This window comes from Anser brachyrhynchus (genome assembly GCF_964034855.1).
Source record: "Anser brachyrhynchus genome assembly, chromosome: 1".
Classification (NCBI taxonomy): Eukaryota; Metazoa; Chordata; class Aves; order Anseriformes; family Anatidae; genus Anser; species Anser brachyrhynchus.
The window spans coordinates 21,816,862-21,836,695 of record NC_137694.1 but is presented as its reverse complement, the minus strand read 5'-3'; the positions used below and the strand labels follow the sequence as shown (position 1 = coordinate 21,836,695).

The 19,834-nt window shown below is 41.3% G+C and overlaps 1 protein-coding gene across 4 annotated transcripts in view; it reads left to right on the top strand.

Annotated features, from left to right (window-relative positions):
- The window catches only part of TUBGCP6 (tubulin gamma complex component 6), a 30,659-nt gene extending 10,833 nt beyond the window's left edge, over positions 1–19,826 (top strand). For all 4 annotated transcript variants that reach the window (XM_080574733.1, XM_080574734.1, XM_080574732.1 and 1 more), the window contains exons 9-26: positions 340–431; positions 529–668; positions 2,062–2,211; positions 2,878–2,959; positions 3,043–3,131; positions 3,304–3,419; positions 4,091–4,229; positions 4,321–4,437; positions 4,687–6,001; positions 6,420–6,475; positions 6,739–6,925; positions 7,200–7,368; positions 8,302–8,443; positions 9,456–9,650; positions 10,084–10,216; positions 10,449–10,662; positions 11,839–12,038; positions 13,829–19,826. In XM_080574733.1, the coding sequence (XP_080430859.1) occupies positions 340–431; positions 529–668; positions 2,062–2,211; positions 2,878–2,959; positions 3,043–3,131; positions 3,304–3,419; positions 4,091–4,229; positions 4,321–4,437; positions 4,687–6,001; positions 6,420–6,475; positions 6,739–6,925; positions 7,200–7,368; positions 8,302–8,443; positions 9,456–9,650; positions 10,084–10,216; positions 10,449–10,662; positions 11,839–12,038; positions 13,829–13,920 (3,628 nt within the window). In that variant the 3' untranslated portion in view covers positions 13,921–19,826. The remainder of the gene's footprint in view (positions 1–339; positions 432–528; positions 669–2,061; positions 2,212–2,877; positions 2,960–3,042; positions 3,132–3,303; positions 3,420–4,090; positions 4,230–4,320; positions 4,438–4,686; positions 6,002–6,419; positions 6,476–6,738; positions 6,926–7,199; positions 7,369–8,301; positions 8,444–9,455; positions 9,651–10,083; positions 10,217–10,448; positions 10,663–11,838; positions 12,039–13,828) is intronic.
- Positions 19,827–19,834: the final 8 nt, after the last annotated feature.

Genomic DNA, 19,834 nt, shown 5'->3' with positions numbered 1-19,834 from the left:
TGATGAGACTGAAGTGTGTGTCACTGATGTGACTGGAGGTTTTTAATATATACTTAATAAATTTACATACAGGAATAACTAGGGCAGTGTTCTTTGTTCTTAACTAATTATCACTGAAATATTCTATATAAAGTTGGTTTCTTTTAAGAAACATGTCCTGTATACACACAGTCCTGTATATATCTTTAAATATCACTGTGACAGCACTTAATTGCTTTTTTTTATCCTGTCTATAGCTTATGTGCTTTGATGTTTTAAAGAATATACTTATTTGGTCGTAATAAAGACGAGAAGGCAAGAGGATTGATTTTCAATATTGTTTAATTATATTTCTTTTAGATTTATCTATGATTGGGTATACAGTGGTGTATTCAGAGATGTTTATGGAGAATTTATGATCCAGGTGAATGAGGATTATCTTTGTTTCAGAGGTATGGTATGCATACAGAACATTTCTAATGTACAGCAATTTTGCCGTTAATTAAATTATTAAAAATTTATATATATATATATATATTTGATATGCAGATAAACATTACTGGACTCATGGTTATGTCTTGATTTCAAAAGAAGTAGAAGATTGTGTCCCGGTATTTCTTAAACATATTGCTAATGATGTATACATATGTGGAAAAACCATAAACTTGCTGAAATTGTGTTGTCCTAGGGTAAGTATTGGTTTAGTTCTTTCCTATTATATTGAAACAATCACGTCTCTTTAGAGTACTTTTGCTAGGTTTTTAGCAAGGTTATTCCTTTATTGGTAAATGGTATTGCATAAGTAAGAGGTTGATTCATGAAAGTCAAGTATTTGTTCTCAAGTATTTGTGATCTGATTATCCACTGTGCTTGCTAATATCTGAACTACAGAAATACACATTTTTAACAGCATCAGATTTATCATATACAATGCACAGGCTAGATTTCTTGTTTTCCGTTGTAAAAGCAGGAGTGATGTAGGCTTCCAAGCAAGTGCCTTCCATTTTTCACTAGAGATACGTTAGTTACTAGGTCTTGACTCAGTTCTGCATAGCTCTTGTATTTCATCTCTACCACTACCTTTCCAAAAAGAGCTTAAATAGTTGTTTATTTGTATTTTGCAGAACAAGTTTTGTACTTGGTAAGAAGAACATGTTAAAGTACTTTTTGTCTTCACTCTTTTCTGTGCGTGTGTACCAGTGAAACAACCACTGAGGTGTCTGAAATCTGTAGGCATTCTTTCCCAAGTAAAAAGCGTTCTCTTTCTTTTAAGGTCAGAGCAGCCCGGTCTTGTCAGAGCTGGGCAGCTCAATATCAGATATCAGTCATAAGCCTGATATCTCAAGCGAGATGCCCCTCTGCTAGTTCTCCTAAGTCTGCTCTGATAAGCATTCTCAAACCATGACTCAGGTGCTCCAGTAGTACCAGGCTCTTTGCAAAACTCTCAGCAATCATTTCCATCATAAATGACAGCTTTGTTGGTCACTAACGCAGTATTTTGCTCAATCATTCCCCCAGGATTTGGGGAACCCAGGTTCAGTCGTCTTCCATCTGTGTGAAGAATGCCAGTCATATTTCATCCCTTTCTATGATAACACCCTGAACAGTTGTTTTTTCATTTTGCTTATGCTAACACTGGTCTGTATCAACAGACTGGGGAATCCAGTGTGAGCGTGCTTGCACACTGTTTTTGTAAAGCTTACCAATCTGTTTTCTTCACCAAGTAAAACTGCATCAGAGATTCAGGGAGGGTAAGGGGGGAGCAGAAGAATTATGCTACTTAGCTTAGAGAATAGGTACTCTGATGTGCACTGGTGATACTTTTAAGAGTCATGTCTTGTGTAGAGCTCACTCCTGTAGGTGTTAGTTACATTCCAGACAGTCCCTATTAGGTGGGGATCTGTGGGGATTATAAGTGGTGTTATTATTAGATATTATTAGAATGTATATCTTCTGTGGAAGGTTGTATCCGTATCTTTAAGCATTGTTAAGTTTAAAAGAAAAATTGTAATATGAGCTCATAATCTAACATTTTGCAATTTTAAAAATGTATTTAAAAGTAAATTTCTCTTTGTTTTTCAGCATTATATATGTTGGTCAGATATACCTGTTCCCCGAATTTCAGTTATTTTTTCACTTGAGGAGCTGAAAGAAATAGAGAGAGATTGTGCAGTGTACGTAGGTCGAATGGAAAGAATTGCCCGATACAGTTCTATAAGCAAGGAGGAAAAGGTAAATGAATGAAAAAGTAAAGACCTGATTGTTGGGATTTCTTTTCTTGAATACTCATTCTTCATTTTATGTTGTAACTTTGAAAGGATTTATATTCATGGTCGTAATTTTCTCATTGGCCAATTGCTGTTTGAACTGTTAGTGCAGCAAATAGTCTTCGAAGACAACTTACAAAACGTGAGGCAGTGTGTTGTTATTTCTCAGCATTTTCATGTTTTCAAGGAGGCTTGGAATTCCATCTTAGTTCTTTGCAGCAAGAGATTTGCCTTGCTGCTGAAAAGCACTGAAAATACTGTTAGATTCTAATTTAACAAATGCAACAAGCTAATTAGTGTTCAGCTAATACTCCTTTTATAATTTGCATGGCTAATCATTTTGTCAGGACACTTTTAGTTCTGTCTTTCATATTGCATCAATGTATATGTATATTGGATTGGTTTGGTTTGATGTAAGGTCTAGAGATTAATAAGCTTTCAGTAATAATTTTAACTGATTATATACTTTCATTTTAAAGAATTGCTGGATTCATATTTGGGTACTGTAATCATGAATTAATTTTAAAGTGTGCTTCTGTCCTAGCAGCAGTGTATTTTCAAGTCTAAAATAATAGAAATATTTCTACCAGTTGATTTTTTTTTCAGTTGGTTGATTTTTATATTTTTTTAGGATTTGCGCATGGAAATAGCCAAACAAGAGTTAATTGTTCATGCTCGAGAAAGTGCTAGCAAAGTACTAAAAGCCATTAATGGTAAGCTGTGATGGAGTTTCATGTGTTCCTGTGTCCTAGTGGGTTTGTTAATGTAAAATAACAGTATCTTTATTGAAATACAGATCGACAAATATCAGAACGAATGGCTTTGGATGCAAAGAAGCGCGAACAGTTTCTGAAGTTGAAGGAGCAATTTGCAAAAGACCAGGAGGTATTTCTAAAGGCTAAGTGAATTTCTTAGACAAATCATTGAAAGGTTATTTTGAATTACAGTATTTAAGTTGAATGGATAGCTCACGAGGTGCAAATAAGAACTTTGTGCAGATGCATACATCACAGCTGGTATTGAGAGTGGCTTTTAAAGGTTTTAAATATTTATGCAGCGTCGCCTTGCAATAAAACAAGAGGAGATTGATGATGATTTCAGCTATGCCCGAGAGCTCAGAGAGAGAGAAAGAAGACTGAAAGCTTTAGAAGAAGAACTGGAAAAAAAAGCAAGGTAACTGTATCTTACTAGTCTTCCCAAGCTTAGATACTCCGAAACCATCATAAAGACCTCAGAAAAAAATACTTCATTTTGCAATTTATGGCATTAGCAGTTCCCAGACATTGCCCTACAAGGGTAATGTTTGCAGTTAAAAGATGGATGCAAGGAGTTTTTGTGATCTATGAGCAAGTTTATGATTTAGCATAGTTTAGCAGTTCAAGAGTTTGGGACCCACTGATTTGTGCCAGTCATGTCCAGTCCATTTTTTGTTATGAGGTTGAAGAAAAATCTTAGGTACATTTTAGAATTAAAAGCTAAGCCCACAGCAAAAATGGTCACATGTATGTTTCAGATCAGAAGTAAAAAGCAGACAGAGGAGTTTGCACTGATAATTAATTGTTTTGCTTTTGTTATGTATCTAGTTTTATTTCATTTTATACTGTTAGATCCAAAAATACTTACAAAAATGAAAGACATACAAGCATAGTTATAGGAACACATATATGCTAAGAATACAGTCCTGTTCCCTCTTCTTGTTACTGCTCTGTAAATGAAGCCTCTGTGTTTTACTGTTAAAAATTTAATTCTCAGTTCTGAAGTTCCAAAGGGGCTTATTCTTCAGAGGAAGAGGAAAATTAGTTTGTGGAAATCTGTAACTTAACTTTGTTTTTACTTTCATTTAGGCAAGAATTAATTGACCATTATAGCAAACTTTCTGATGATGCAGCCCGTAGGGAACAAAGAGCTTTGTGGAAAATCCAGCGACACAAGTTGGAAACAGCCCGTATTAAGTTTCTGTTGGAAGATCAAAAACGCATCGAGGTATTTTCTGAAAAGATTTAAAGAAATGTTCTGTAGAAAATGTAGTACTTGGTACATTGTAAGACTTTTGTTTTGTCGTTTTTACTTACAGGAAATGCTAGAAAAACTTCCAGATGGAAACTACAGGAGAAAATTAGATATTATTCCTTATAAACAGTGCCATTTGGCTTTAGAAAGAAACACCGTTGTGGAAGATCCACATTCACAAGTGAGTTTATTTGCTTACATAAACTCCAGGTAGGTGTTGCAGGTTTCCCTCGGGGAGTTCATTTCGTAGTTCAGTTCCATTCAGTAAACCGAAGGTTCATTACAGCAGCAGGGTGAGTAGGTACCACAGTATTTGTAATACATGTGAAAAATCAGAAAATTTAAAATTTCACATGTAATAAAGTGGTACCCTAGTAAGTAGCTTGGTTATGTAGTTAGCCATACAGTGAAATAATCGTTTCTCTTTTAGGTATCATCTGTGAAACCTCTGCATTCTAGTGAGCGAGCTGACAGAAAAGCATCTGAGCCTGGACTGGAATATGTTACTTCTACTGACAAAACATTGACCATGCCACAGGTGACGAATAATAATGCTGGTCAGCATTTTCAGCCTAAAGCTGCAGGGGCTGAAAGCAATCCCCAAAGTTCAGAGCAAGCATGCAGCCCTCTGTACGGTGCTGATTCCTCACCTGAATCCAATGTGAATATAGAAGATTTCTTATCAAAGCCACAAGAGGAACAACCCGTTGCCATTAGCATGCAAGGATCCTTGCTAGATGAAGCATTTCGAAATATTAACTCGGATCTCTCTGAGACTTCTCAATTAAATGAAAATCAGTCTGTCTTGAGTGGAACGCTGGAAGGAGAAGGCAATACATCAGTACATCAGCAAAACGAGTATGATTTTAATACAGTCCTCAGGCCATCTGCTGCTTGGCAGGGACACGTTAGAGTCGGAGAAAATGTGTTTGACGTGGAGTATAGAAGGCCTCGGTGGAATATCCACGGACATGCATCTGATGCCAACATTAGAGTGGGAGAATATGTGCCTCAGGTGGACACTTACCAGCCACGTTCAAATCCTTACGGGCATTCTTCCGACTCCCATATAAAAATCAGCAGCTACACTCCTGAAGTTGAGTCTACCCGACCCCGGTGGAATATTCATGGGCACGTTTCTGAAGCTCATATTAAAATTGGGGAATATGCTTCAGGGGCAGAGCTCTCGAGACCTAGGTGGAGCATTCATGGACATGCTTCAGAAGCCAATATTAAGATTGGTGAGTATGTGTCAAATGTAGCTCCTGCCAGGCCTCGGTGGAACATCCACGGCCATGCATCTGATGCCAATATTAAGATCGGTGAAAACGTGTCAGAGGTTGTCTCAGCCAGACCTCGCTGGAACATCCACGGGCATGCCTCACAGTCACACATCAAAATTGGAGAACTAGTTTCGGACACAGAGCCTTCGAAATCTCGTTGGAGCCCGTTTGGTCATGCATCCCAGTCAAGTATCCAGATAGGGAAGTGGGCTCCATCTACAGAAGATGATCCGATACCTCATCGTAAAACCATTTCTGGCCCTTCATCTGACTCAACAGTTCAGCTGCTTCTGTACAATGAAGAATTATCTCCTGCTGAAGCGAGTAGAAAGGAAGGAAAAACATCACAAGCTAAGGAAAAGATTTCACCAGAGTCACAATCATCTGACAGTGGTCCAGTCTTTCCTGATGCTAGTACTGAAGATGACAAAAAAGAATGTACACCAGAAGAGAAACAAGAGGGTAAAATAAAATTACATTTATTCGGTCAGCATTTAAGAGGTCTTAAAAGTCACTGTAAATGTTTATGTTCAAAATGCGTACTTATTTCTTAATTCCTTGTGTATGTTTTTAGATGCTGTTAGAATTCGGAGGCAAGAATTTAACTTAGTCTTGTCTCCTATATAAAAGAAACAGAGAAATAAAAATAATTTTTAAAAAGGGCCTGAAACTTCGTGAAACAGGACCTCATGTGACCCTTGATAGAGAACGTGCACAAAGCTGCCTGGGTTGGACTGCGGGGAGGGACTGCTACTGATGTGGCTGTTTTATGACAGTCTAGATCCATTAGAGAAATTTTGAACAACTTTGGGAGCAGATCTGAAGTATGAACTAAGTACTATGAGCAGGTCTGAGTAATTGTCTTTATTTGTAATTACAGTAATTGCAGATGGGGTCAGCAAGGACCCTTCTCCAGATTCCTCACAGAGTGTACAGGTAAGAAACAAATTTAGTAGTGCAGAAGACTTCCTGTTCCTACAAAGGATTAAGTGGTCTGGTAGTTAAGGTAGTAAGTCAGTCTTAATTCATTAATCATTGTAATACTGTTTGGGTTTTGCACATCAAAACAGTATAGGCAAGTAAGCTCTCTTATTTTCAAATGGAACAACTAGTCAGTCACCTGTAAGAACACATGAAGTGTGAACAGACAAAACCAGCAGCTCTCATAAGAGTTATTTTTCCATTTTTTTTTCTTTTAGGCAGAAGAACCTGAACAATCAGTTCCACCGGATACTGGGCCTCAAGAAACTGTGCTTTCTGAACCTAGTGCTCCCGAAACTAAGGATGAGGAAGAGGAAGATACGTGGAAGAAAGAACAAGCTTATTTGAAAGCCTTATCGGATCAGTATTGTATTGAAAAATACCAAGATAGTTATGATTTGATGTGTGAGTAGAACTCATGGAATAGTAGATCAAGGGGAAGATGCAGTAAACTTGAGCAAGAAAGCTGAGTGCCAGAAAAACCATCTGAATTTCCAGTAAATTATCAATATTATGAACTGCAGCAGCTAAACAATTTGTTTCTAGGCACAAAGATGAGAAATACATGTTGACACGTTATGTTTTTCTAATGTAGAGGGGCTTGTGGAGATTAATAGAAACAGATCATCACATCGCTTAAGTATAATAACTTACAATGTCTGTATATTTTTAAATTTAGCAGAACTACCTGTTTCCCATCTCCTGCATCATGTGATACCAAGATCATACACTTTTCCTGTGGACCCTATGGTACAGTCAGCAACAGATGAAACAGCTGTACAGCTGAGTGAGCTCCTGTCCCTGCCAGTGCTGATGAAACGTTCTATTACTGCTCCACTTGTCTCTCAGTGAGTACCTGTTAGAAATAGGGAATCCATATTATACCGATTAATTCTTCACACTTCATGAAGTATTCTTCATTAGTTCTTTTTTGAGACTAGAGTTGCACATAGATGTGTTTTCCTGAAATTTCTCTTTGCTTCCAGAAGTGGTCCAGTGGGTGTCCAAAAAGTTCAGATTTATATTATAAATAGTAACATAAACATATATTTTTATGCGTAAATTAAAAAATTGAAGGTCTGTTTTGACATACAAAGGCTTAGAGGGGAAGAGTTTGCTATCAGAATGCTGGATTTTGCAGCAGTTTGCATTGCAGTGTATTATTTATAAGGTTTGTGCTTTCTTTGGTAGGTGAAAGATGAGGAAACAAAATCGTTTATGTGAAAGCTTGTGCATATTGAGTAGGATATATTTTACGTTTCTATGGGAACTCCATTGTCCTCAAGGCTGTTTTGAAGTTTAATAGAAGTTGTTTTTGTTGCTGCTGGTATATATAAGGAAACCACATATGTGTTGGACCATCTTATAAATCTATCTAATGGTATATAAGTTCTATATAGAAAGGTCTAATTCACCAGCTTAGTTTTAAACATCCGTATTGGCTACAAGAGGTACATGCATACAGGTGAATGTTTTCAGCAAAGCAGAGTACGTTAAGTCTGAGCTGTGTGCTGGCAGAATTAGCCTGTCCCTGGTAAGCAAATTACATGATTTAAAGTTTAAGCCCAGTTTTCTGAAGTGGTAGGTTTTAATTCCGGCATATTCTGGATGAAGATTTTTGATCATAAGCTTTGTCTCGTTCTCTTTTGGCCTATGTGAATGTCATCCTGTCTCGGATATCAAAGTACTGGAGCGTCAGCCTGAAGTAGCCACAGCTGAATGTTATCAGTAAGAAGGAGTTCCTTGTAAAAATAATACCTTTTCTGTGTTTTCATTCTTAGTGTTTCTCTTGTGAACAAAGCAATAGTTGATTACTACTTTGTGGAACTGAACGTAGAGAAGCATTTTGAAGCACTGAGACATTTTTTATTAATGGAAGATGGGGAGTTTGCTCAGTCACTCAGCGACCTGTTGTTCGAGAAGGTATTTGCTGTGTCTTCTTAACCTTTGTTTTTTGGTTGTTTTTGGTTTTAGCTTAACTCCTCTGGATTCATTTGGATGGAAATGAGAGAATGGTATGAATTAGAATGCTAGCTTGTCCCTTTTAAGCTCATAAGGACTGAGGCAAAAGGTCTTTGCTCAGATCCTAAGGAAGAGAGTAATGTTTCCTATTCCCCAGCAATTTTGGCACACTGAGAGTAATAATTTCTAACTTTGACAGATTAACAGTTAGGGAAGGAAATTTCACCGCTTTCTATGAAAACTGCTGCATTATTGCTCTGCCTACTCCCATCTGCCGGCAGCAAAGTTGTAAGAGCCTGTTGCAACTTGCTTGAGACGCAGTGCAAAGGCCCGTGTTGTAAAATGCCAACTCTTGCCACAAATACCCTATAGAGCAGAAGGGAGGGCATCTGAAGAGAGTGCTGGGCTCTCTGATGAGACTGCATTCTTGTGACTTACCCCTGTGTTCAGGGGGAGGCAGCAAGGTAGGAGGGATAGCCGGGGTTAATTTATCCGGTTGCCGGTATCCTGTATCCCAGGGTATGTACGCATATCCTTTTCCCAACTAGTGAAAGCACTCTGGGGTTTAGGCTCTGAGTAGCTTGATTTGTGTGCCTCTGAGGGTGCTGAGTCGGTGAGATGGGCAGGCTGGAGTCAGAGAGCCAGCACCAGTCCTCTCCCTGGCTTGCTGCCCCACTGAAGCCTGAAGGCTGCGTTCCCTGCAGCAGGAAAGCTTCGCAGCTCCCAAACCACAGCAAACTGCGGTCCAGCATGTCAAAAAGAAATCAGTGCAGGTATGAGATTACCTCCATGCTGTGGACAAAAATAGTTCAGAAGTTTCTTCAATAAGCTGCTTGTGCATCCCTACTGCAGAAGTAGAACCTTCTAGTCAGAATGGTGGGGCAAGGAGGGCAGTCACCACTTTAATTCGCCTGTGTTCAAGAGACAACACTCTTTATTAATACTGTGTAATTAGGATTTCTTCTTCCCATAGCTTGGATCGGGGCAAACACCTGGTGAATTGCTGAATCCACTGGTTCTTAATTCTATCCTGAATAAAGCGTTACAGTACAGTCTTCATGGTGACACCCAGCTTGCTTCCAATCTTTCTTTTGCCCTCAAGTACCTTCCTGAAGTGTTCAAGCCTAACGCGCCCGATGCTCTGAGTTGCTTAGAGCTCAGGTACAAGGTAAGAAAATGTGTAGAAAGCAGTAGTACTGTAATGATACCGTGGTTCTTTGGTACTGTGGTTGAATATGTTCTTAATAATGGCTTCAAGCCTGTCAGAGTTTAAGAAGCGTTTGGACTGTGCACTTAGTCACATGGTCTGAATTTTTGGGCAGACCTGTGCGGTGCCAGGAGTTGGGCTCGATGATCCTTATGGGTCCCTTCCAACTCGGGATATTCTATGATTCGATGATTCTATGATTCTGTAATGGAATACCTTTAAGAGTGGAGTCAAAAATTGTGTAATTGGAATTACAGGAATTACCTATCCTGGCCATTGCATTACGTTATGAATATACACGCATTAATTTATATGTCTCTGAAATGCTCTGAAATATTCCAATAATTTCTAGCACAAAAATGCAGTACGATCAGCACTCGGTTATTTCTTTTAGGTTGACTGGCCTCTGAATATTGTCATAACGGAGAGCTGCATGAATAAATACAACAAGATCTTCTCCTTTTTGCTCCAGTTGAAGCACATGGTGTGGACTCTCAAGGATGTTTGGTTTCACCTAAAACGCACTGGTAAGTATAACAAGTGCTGTTTAAAATGCTTTTAGCACTCTGTGCTAGACGATTTATGATAAACATGATTTAAAGCAGTCATGTCAAGCTTCAGAAGTCACAGTTTAATAAAGAAACTTCCTTGGCATTTTAAGCAGGCTCTACTAATAGAAATGTTCATTCCTTTAAGAATCCTGAGCTTAGACAGTCTCAGTGGGTCCTGATGATAATATATTTCTGTTTTTATTTTCAGCTCTAGTGAGTCGCGCATCAAATTCTGTTCAGTTTCGACAGCTCCAGCTGTATAAACACGAAATGCAGCATTTTGTGAAAGTTATCCAAGGTTACATTGCTAATCAGATTCTTCACGTTACGTGGTGTGAATTTGGAAACAAACTGTCTTCTGTTGGCAACTTGGAAGAAATTCACAGAACACATGCTGAATACCTCAACAAAGCAATCTTCAGGCAAGCGAGCACGCTTATTTTTACTTCAAATATTTAAGTTAATGGAGCTGCCAGTCTACCCATCTGTTTGGCCTAGCATATGTGTGCAAAACTGACTTCTGACTATAAAGACTACTAAGTCTTTGTATAAGTAGTCTTCATACATGAAACTGCCTAGAGTAGAAGCCTTCTTATGAAGGGAAATAAACATCATGGCACATAACAAGATCCATACGTTGATGCTTTTCCTCAGCTACCCATCCTTAGTCCCCCAGATTCCTTGGAGCTGTCTCCAGCTCCTGTTCACCCTGTCGCTGCAAGCCTCAAGTCCACCCAGGTTGGACAGCTCTAATCTGAAGACTAAAGGCAATCTTGCCACAATTCTTTTTTCTCACCCCTGTCCTTATCATAGCCTCTGTAAATGAATGCTATTTCCCTTCCGCACGAGTAGTGGGCACAAGTAATCCTGGCTCAAGGACTGTAAAATGCTTCGTCTGTACATTTAATATGCCTTTAATGCACGTGCAGTGCCCAGGACTAGACCATGAAGGAACAAATGTGACTCGATGCCTCTGTCCAGATTCACAAGCAGTGCGAGAGACCTCTGTCTTTTAGGAATCTTAGGCTTTTAGCCCTTTGGTTACTGTACACGAGGAAGGAGGGTGGTGGGAGTTGGAGGAGAGCAGCTAGAGCTTATTTGGTTTCTTCTTAAAGTATATGCACTAGAATGATAGTGGGGAGGCAGAGAAAAAAGAAGGTAGAGAACAGAAATTATAGACAAGAAAAGAAACCTGTGTCCTTTCATATATCTTTTTTTTTTAAATTTTAATAAGAAATACTTACCTACAGTTGCTGTTTGGATACCGGGTGATGGGATGAGAGGGGATTAGAGTTCAAAGAAACTGACAGCGTGTATTTTCAAATATCAAAAGAGATGATATTTATATCTCTTTTGCAAACGTACAAGTCATTCTAGAAATCACATACAAAAGTGCAAGTATCAGTTTCTTGGCATAGCAAGCAAACTATGTTTAGGCCCTTTTTAAAATCCCTGTTGCAGTTGGCTGCAGACTTGTGTATTTATTGTTTTTTAAAGCAACTAAAGAGGAAATGTAAAGGATTGTCACCCCATTTTTTTTTCTTCCTGTGACCCGTAAATGATGTCAACTACATTTAACGTTGTTTTTGTTTTGGTAGAGGTCTGTTGACCGAGAAGGCTGCCCCTGTGATGAACATTATACATAGCATCTTCAGCCTCATTTTGAAGTTCCGCAGCCAGCTGATCTCTCAGTCGTGGAGCTTTGATGCTGGGAAGCAGATGGCTGTTCATCCCAACTTTGGTTTGATGCAGCAGTCGTACAATACTTTCAAGTATTATTCCCACTTCTTATTCAAAGGTAAGAAATTGCGTAACTTCTGGGACAAAGATAAAAGAAAACAGTCAACTGAAAAAATATATTATAAAGAGCTTTTGGAAGCATGGTGCATATAGTAGGAAGATGTGTGTACTTACTGTGTGTTAGAAAATGTAGTTCCCAAATGAAATCTGTGTTACCTGCAAAGGTCTGCATATCCATCAATTAAAATGTCCACGCAAGGCGTCTAACAGATATCCCCAAACTGACCATAAATCTTTGCTAATTTGCAAAATAAAGATGTAGCACTTAGCTCTCCACATACGTGCTTACATTTCTCTTTCCTCTGGAATTGACTTCTGGAACTTTTTATTGGCAGCAATGAGAGATAGGTATAAGTAAAATTACTTCTAAGCTTTATCTGTCCGCATCAGCTGAATATTACTGTTGTTACGGGATTTGAAAGTTCTGACTCCCATGTTAGACTAAGGCTCAGAGAGCCTCCCCGCAGTATTTGAAGCTTATATCCAATGCTCCAGGCAAGTATTTCTCAACTGCACAGATCAATTCCAAACGTTTTGTCCTTTAACATGATAAAATTTCTTCTTGCTGTCAGCTTAGTCTATAATATGAAGAAATGTATCTTTCCTTTCCATTTCTCTTTCAGACCTTGCTTATGTTTTTAGTAGATGTTACTTCTCCTTCCCCTGAGTACAAAGGTCATTCACGGGGTTTGGTTTCTTTTAGAACCCCCTTAATTCCTGGAGGAAGTGGAATGTTTCCTTAGTTCTATTTTTCTAGAATATTTTCTAGTCAGTTTATATTCTTCAGGAAATGAGCTGCCCTTCTTATTCTTTAAGGGTGTCCAAAAATGGTGTCAAAGGACCAAAAACAGATATTTCAGGATGAGTTAGAATGGCTGCTTCCAAATTCAGCAGGAAGTCAGAACACCTCTGGGAGCCACCTAAGCCCATACTACGAGATCTATGGTTGCTTCATGGACAGAGATTAATAAAGCGTTCTGTAAGGAAACCTGCCGAGTGACCCAGTTCTTTACACCCTCTTTATTTAGCACTACAAAACCAATGTGTGCTTGTTCATCTACACTTGTTCTTTCAATCACCGTGTATTGTAAAGTACTCTCTTTCACAATGCATCGATGCAGTATCCATTGAAAGCCAATGCAAAGTAGTCTGGCCTTCAATGGCGGTGGTGCAGGCCCTGACTTCTAACTGTACACCTTCCCTTCTTCCTTGCATGCTCCTGCTGCTTGCTGATTCCCTTTATGTTAGTGCATGGGATGTTCACGAGCTTAGGAAGTTTCAGTTGCCTCCTTTGCTTTGTTACTAAGGACGTTTAGAGCAGTCAGTTTGTTTATTCATAGAATTTGAGGGATTTGTCCTAAGAATTTGTTTGATATCCTCTCTCACACTGGACTTTGCCTAAGAAAACTTCAGCAGAACGTCTCTCCCAGAGTTCACCATAGGACCTAAACATGCTTCCTGGTCAGCTGGTACTATGATAAGAACATCCCATCTTGTTGTAAAAGCAGCTTGCAGAAAGCATATTCTTCATTGGAACAATACAGTTTCACTTAAAACCAACATGTAATCTTCCTCTTGCATCTTGAAATTTTTTATAATTCCAGAAAGAGATACTGGACCTGTCTTATACAAAATTACACATTTGTATCCATTGTCCTTAGATTTCAACAGTAGGCTGTTTTTTTTGTTTGTTTGTTTGTTTTCCTTAAACAAAAATGCACAGATACTGACTGACATTAGAATATTAATCTTAGTTGAAGCTTATTTTATTTTTTGTTTTTCTTCCAGTGGTAACAAAGCTTGTAAATAGAGGATACCAGCCACATTTGGAGGACTTTCTACTGCGAATCAACTTTAATAACTACTACAAAGATAACTAAGACCTTCAGAGTAAGGATCGCTGATTGCATGGTAAAGCTGAAACAGATAAACCTATATGCTTATAATTTATAGAAGCTTGTGTAAATGCCATGCAAGAGGCATTTTTCTCCAGTGAAATAACCCATCATCTAATAGCTTGAAGAATATCAGCACCACATGCAGAGAACAATATGTCTTAAAATTCGTAACACCTTCCAGTTGCTTGACCTACTGAGAATTGATGTTGTCATTATTGCAAAGAGAAGATGAGTGCCAAGTCTTAACAGGGGAGAGAGTGCAGAACTGTACATCTGTGAATGTGTAAATGTTGTATTTTCAGTGTTGTTATTTCCGCCAATGTAAATATATGTATGTGAAATAAAATATACTTTCTAAAATTTTTAGACCAGTATGAGGTACGAGGGTTCAGACAACCTATTTCATGTGTTTTATTTTCACGTTGATCTTACTTCTCAGTCTAAAGATGATAATTAGTTTCTTGAAGGCTGGTAATTACAGGGGAAGAAGGGGCCTTGATAAAACGCAGTGAGATCTGCTCACTAGGAGCTTGGTATTTGACTATTCAAGCACTCATGCCCAACTTACTTTCCTTATTTCTGATTTAAGCTACATATCTTATTTTGCACTGATTCCGTAAAAGAGCTAGAACAGAAATTCAGCATCACTAAAGCGAAACAAAACTCCAACTGCTGCTTCCTGCTGCAGGATCACGTTTCACTCTTAATAATTTTTCTGCTCCTTGTTTGCTTTCTATTTTTCCTTTTAACATTGTCAAAAGCAATGATTGAACTTTTAACTTCATGGTACGAAAGTGGTGTAGAGAGGCAGTCTGCCTGGAATTTTTCAGGTCTGAAATGTTGATTTTGAGACTATGAGGTCACAGTTGCTTAAAATGTAGATACAGTCATCAGAATCTCAGTTTCTGATTAGTGCTCACTTAAAGGTACAGACACAGCCAACATAACAGTACTATGGAATATTGACTATGATTATTTTTAATGTATACAGTTCTGCATTTTTTTTTCTTTCTGAAATATCAGCTAAGCATTAGAGCCAGAATGCATCAACTGTAAAGCTGACCTGAGGGTTTTGCTCCTGCTTTGGTACCAATGCCAGGATCAAAGATCAAGTAACACCCAGGTGTAACACATCTTCTATTCTGTTTCCCTACCTGTGCTTTATTTTACTCATTTCCTTCTGCTGTGCAGAGTCAGAGAATGGTTTGGGTTGGAAGGGACCTTAAAGATCATCTAATCCCAACCCCCTGCCCTTGGTCAGGGACACCTCCCACTAGACCACGTAGCTCCAAACCCCATCGAGCCTGGCCTTGAACACCTCCAGGGATGGGGCACCCACAGCTTCTCTGGGCAGTGTGTTCCAGTGCCTCACCGCCCTCTGAGTGAAGAATTTCTTCCAAATATCTAGTCTAAATCTACTCCCTTTTAGTTTAAAGCCCTCCCCCCTTGTCCTGTTGCAACATTCCCTGATGAAGAGTCCCTCTCCTGCTTTCCCGTAGGTCCCTTTAGGTACTGGAAGGCTGCACTCAGGTCTCCCTGGAGACCCATGGATGCCTCTCCTCAGGTCCCACGGAATTGTGCAGGTAGGTTCCTTAGCTGGTCTCAAACCTGATCTTCTCTCATCCTCCCAGAATAGGAATGATCGAAAGAGCAGGTGGCTTGCAGATTTATATATTTTGTTGCATGTTTGTCTACCCGAGTTGCTGGTCCAGAACTAAGCTGAGGCAGCTCTGTGTGCATGCACAAGTTCCCCTTCTGTTCCGACCGATGCCTTGTCCTGACACAACTCTCCACTAGAGAGCAGCCAAACGGCTTCCACAGGGAGCAGCTGATGTTTGGGACCTTAGAGCTCTGCACTGCAGCGTAGCTAGACGGAGAAAGTCGTAGTGTTCCCCTGAACCCAGTGTAACTGCAGGAGGAAAGCCCCCACCGCCTACCTGTAGCCAACTGACCTGCCTTAAGTGCCGAGCAGGCCATTGATACCGCATGCAGATTGCGTGGGAAGAGGGAAGAGAGACAAGGCAATTCAGAGCCCCAAAACTGAGCTCCTCCTGCCATTACGTACGAGCAGCCGCCACCTCTCATGTAATTTCTAAAGGAGCTCTGTGTAATGGAGGAAAACAGGAAGGTTAGCAAGAGCTAAAAAAAAAATATCAGACTTCTCAAATGCCAGCCCCGAGTACTGCTCATCCTCTTCCCACTGCCTACTGATGCAAGATTCCCCAGCATGGTGTTATAAAACCTGCCTTAGGTTGCTGCATTCCAGCTTAGTCCATTCCCTGTTAGTGAAAGATACACTAAACTGACAAAGAACAGCTAATTTCTTGTAAATTTATCCAAAAAGTTCCTTTTTTTTTTCCCTCCTTAATCCCTTATGCTTCTTGCATCTTCCTATTTGCAGTTTTCAAACATTTACAGAGCTAGTGAGTTGGGGTTGGACTACATGACCTGGAGCGATCTGTTCCAGCTGCTGTGTGCCTTTCAGATCAGCTTCAACGCTGCTGCTTGAATTCGTTTGCCTTGCATGCCCACTCCTTGCTCCCTGCTCTCTAACGCTGAGTGTAGTATCCAAATTCATCCCTTTAGTACACCTTCTGAAAAAAAAAAAAAAACAAAACAAAGATTTTACAGCAAAGTTAGGCCTTCAGGTGCAGCCTGGACGTGACGCCTTTGTTCCTTACAGACAGAAGACTTCAGGAAAGAAAAAAAGTACAGCAGTGAGTGTGGGCTGAGCCCGGCCTGCAGCCAAGCAGCCGCGCAGGTGCTCCCTCAGCCCCCGCCACCACACGTGGGACGGGAGGGAAAACAGGGAAAGAAAAACAAGGGGGTAGGAGCAGGGAAATGCTGCAGAGGCCTCACTCCTCACCTCCCACAAGCAGATCGGTGTCCGGCCCTGCTCTGAGCGATGGCTCCCTTGGCAGACACCCCGATTCCTAGTTTTTTATCACTGAACAGGATGAGCTAAGGTGTGGAAGGAGCCTTGGGGCCACTTTGGGCCACATCTGTCCCCTCCCACCTCCTCACCCACCACTCAGCCTGGGGGCCTTGGGGATGCTGAGCGAGAAAAAGAGAAGGCCTTGACGCCGGGAAAACAGGGCCCAGCCGCAGCCAAAACACCGGGGCGTTACCCTGTTATCTGGGCTGGCCGAGCTGCAAAGGCCAAACAGCCCCTGGGGGGCTGTGGGGAAAGTTAACCTCCTCCTGTCCGGTACTATTAATTCTAATTTGAAAAATACCGCTGGTTTCGAAACAGCAGTTCAGCGATATCAAGAAACCCCTCAAACTGGAATAACTAACACATTTTCAACTCAGTGATATTGGATGGGCAGCTGAGCAATGCGGTGGTTGTAGCAGCGCTCTGCTTTTCTGCATGGTAAAGCCTTTGAGTGCTGGACTGAAAGGAAAGTCATCCAGAAACCTCTGCAAGGCTGAATTTTGCCTCAGAGCTTTGGAAGCAGTAACTGCTAATTGCGGAGGAACGGTGGAGGACGGCCAGCCTGCTTCCCTGAGCGCGTGGGGCTGGGCAGAGGGGGAGCTGGCTCAGTCCGTCTTGGACCTCTTCTGCCCTGGTTTTGTTTTCTTTCACTGAGGAGAGATCTGGTACCTCCTGGTCTGGGAAGAGCTGAAAGGCTGCTCCTCTTTTTTTTGGCAGTGGCAGGAGAGGACAGAGGGGAGACACCAGTTTTCCAAACAGAAACGTGATGCCAGTCTTGCTACTGAATTTGTTAAATCACAAAAAGAGCGTTTCAGACGCGATGCCGGCGGCGCTGACAGGGAAAAGCAGAGGGAAGCAGCCAGCGGCTGCCCCGGCTGCTCCCAGCACTGCCCACAGCATCAGCCAGGCATCCTTTTCGCTTCTGCCTGCAGCTCACACACCACAACAGGGAGGCTGCTTTGGTGACCGAGCAGGCTTTGTATCCCCTGCCAGGCCGGGGGGTCAGCACGGCTCTGTCATCCTCAGTGAGATCAGTTCCCAGGGCTTCGTGGTCCCCGGCTGAAAAAATAATAAAGACATTACTTTTTTTTTTTTAATGAAACTTTTTAGCAAAAAAGGCAGCAAATGCTATTTAAACATCAATTTAACTATATATTGTTATACCGTATTATTAAAATATTAATTTTATTTATTTATTAAGTCCACTCAAGGATTTAAAAAAATAAAAAATAAAAAAACAGTACATGAAGTAAGCTTTGCAGGTCCACTTAGCCTACTAAAAATGTTTCTGCTTACACTTGCATAAAGTGTGATTAAAGCTCACCTCTGGATTTATTTGCTGAATGCGCAGGTTTGGCAAGAAACCTGCAGTGCTGCAGACTTGTCCTTGCCCAGCCAAAACAACAGCAGGGGAGAAACAGGAACAGCCCAGAGCTTCAGATTTTTGCCTGCCTTGGCTGTGGAGAAGGGCAAGTGCGACTTTTCTCCTTGTTTTTCTGCTCCCCTGTTAATTAGGGAGCTGCTGTAAAAGCTGCACAAGTGGTTATTTACCATGCCTGCCCCTTCAGCCCTCTGTCACTGCTGCAGGGAGGTTTGGCTGCCCCTGGCACCCCAAACCTGCCCTTCGGGTGCTGCATAGCTCATGACAGCACAGCTCTGCGACACTACACAGGCAGCCCTTGTGTCCTTTGGTTTCCCCACATCACCGTGCCACTGCCCTCTGTCACACAGCAGCTGTGCCCAGCAGTTGCAAGGCTGACTTAGGGGTGCGGGGAGAACTCAGGTGCTAAATGGGGGCAAATGCCCAGAGCCACATCTGGGCAGCTTTTGAAGATCTTCAAGAAGGCAGACTCCGCAGCCTCTCAGTCACCCACACACAGCACAGAAGTGTTTCCTGAGGGAACCTCCCATGTTCCAGTTTGTGCCCATTGCCTCTTATCCTGTCCCTGGGCACCACTGGAAAGAGCCCGGCTCTGTCCTCTTTGCACTCTCCCTTCAGGTATTTATACACATTGATGAGATCCCCCCTGAGCCTCCTCTTCTCCAGGCTGAACAGCCCTAGCTCCCTCAGCCTTTCCTCATAGGGGAAGTGCTCCAGCTCCTTCATCTTCTGGCCCTCCAGCAGACTCTCTCCCAAATCAGTTTCCCATGTTGTAACTCTGTCCATTGCCTCTCATCCCTCCTGTGCTCCTGAGCAGAGCCTGCCTCTGCCCTCTCTGCATCTCTCTGAACATTTGCTGTAGACAGCAAGACATTTCCCTTTAGCCTTCCCTTCAGGCTGAAGAAAAGTGGTTCTCTCTGCCTCTCCTATGCACAGCCTTCGACCATACAACACGAGCTGGGCGGTTCTGCCCAGAACCAGGTTTTGACTACACCACCACCAAGCCTCAGAACAGTTACATACTACTGCTTATCTGGCAAACAATGCAATACTTCTCCACCTCAAACCCACACTTCTTTGTCTGCCCACTCCCACACCATCAACACCACTAAGGAAAAGGCATAAGCTTTGCTTATGGAACCCGTAAACGATCAAGTGATCTGTTAAAATATCTCATGCAATGTAACGGGGAGGTGGGGTTGGTTTAAAGCCACGTATGGAACTACATCAATCCGCTGGGTTTGCCAGTAACCAGCCCTGGAGTAAATGGAGAAGGATCCTCCCCAAGGGATGGCTGCCTCCACTGAGCCTTGGCGCTCGCGGGGAAGTCTCCTGTACTCACAGGCTCTGGGAGTGAGAAGGTGGCCTGAAAGCTGCAGAGCTCATTTATAGATTACTCAGTCCTGACAGTGAAATGTAGCCACAGGCCAGAGCTCCACCCCATCCGACATGCTCTATACTAGATGGTTTCCACTCCAAAGAGTCCCATTCTCTATGACTGCTGAGATCCTTAAAAAAAAAAAAATTTCAAACTGTATGAACTACTTGATCCTATTTCAATGACTTTTTTTTTTCTTTTT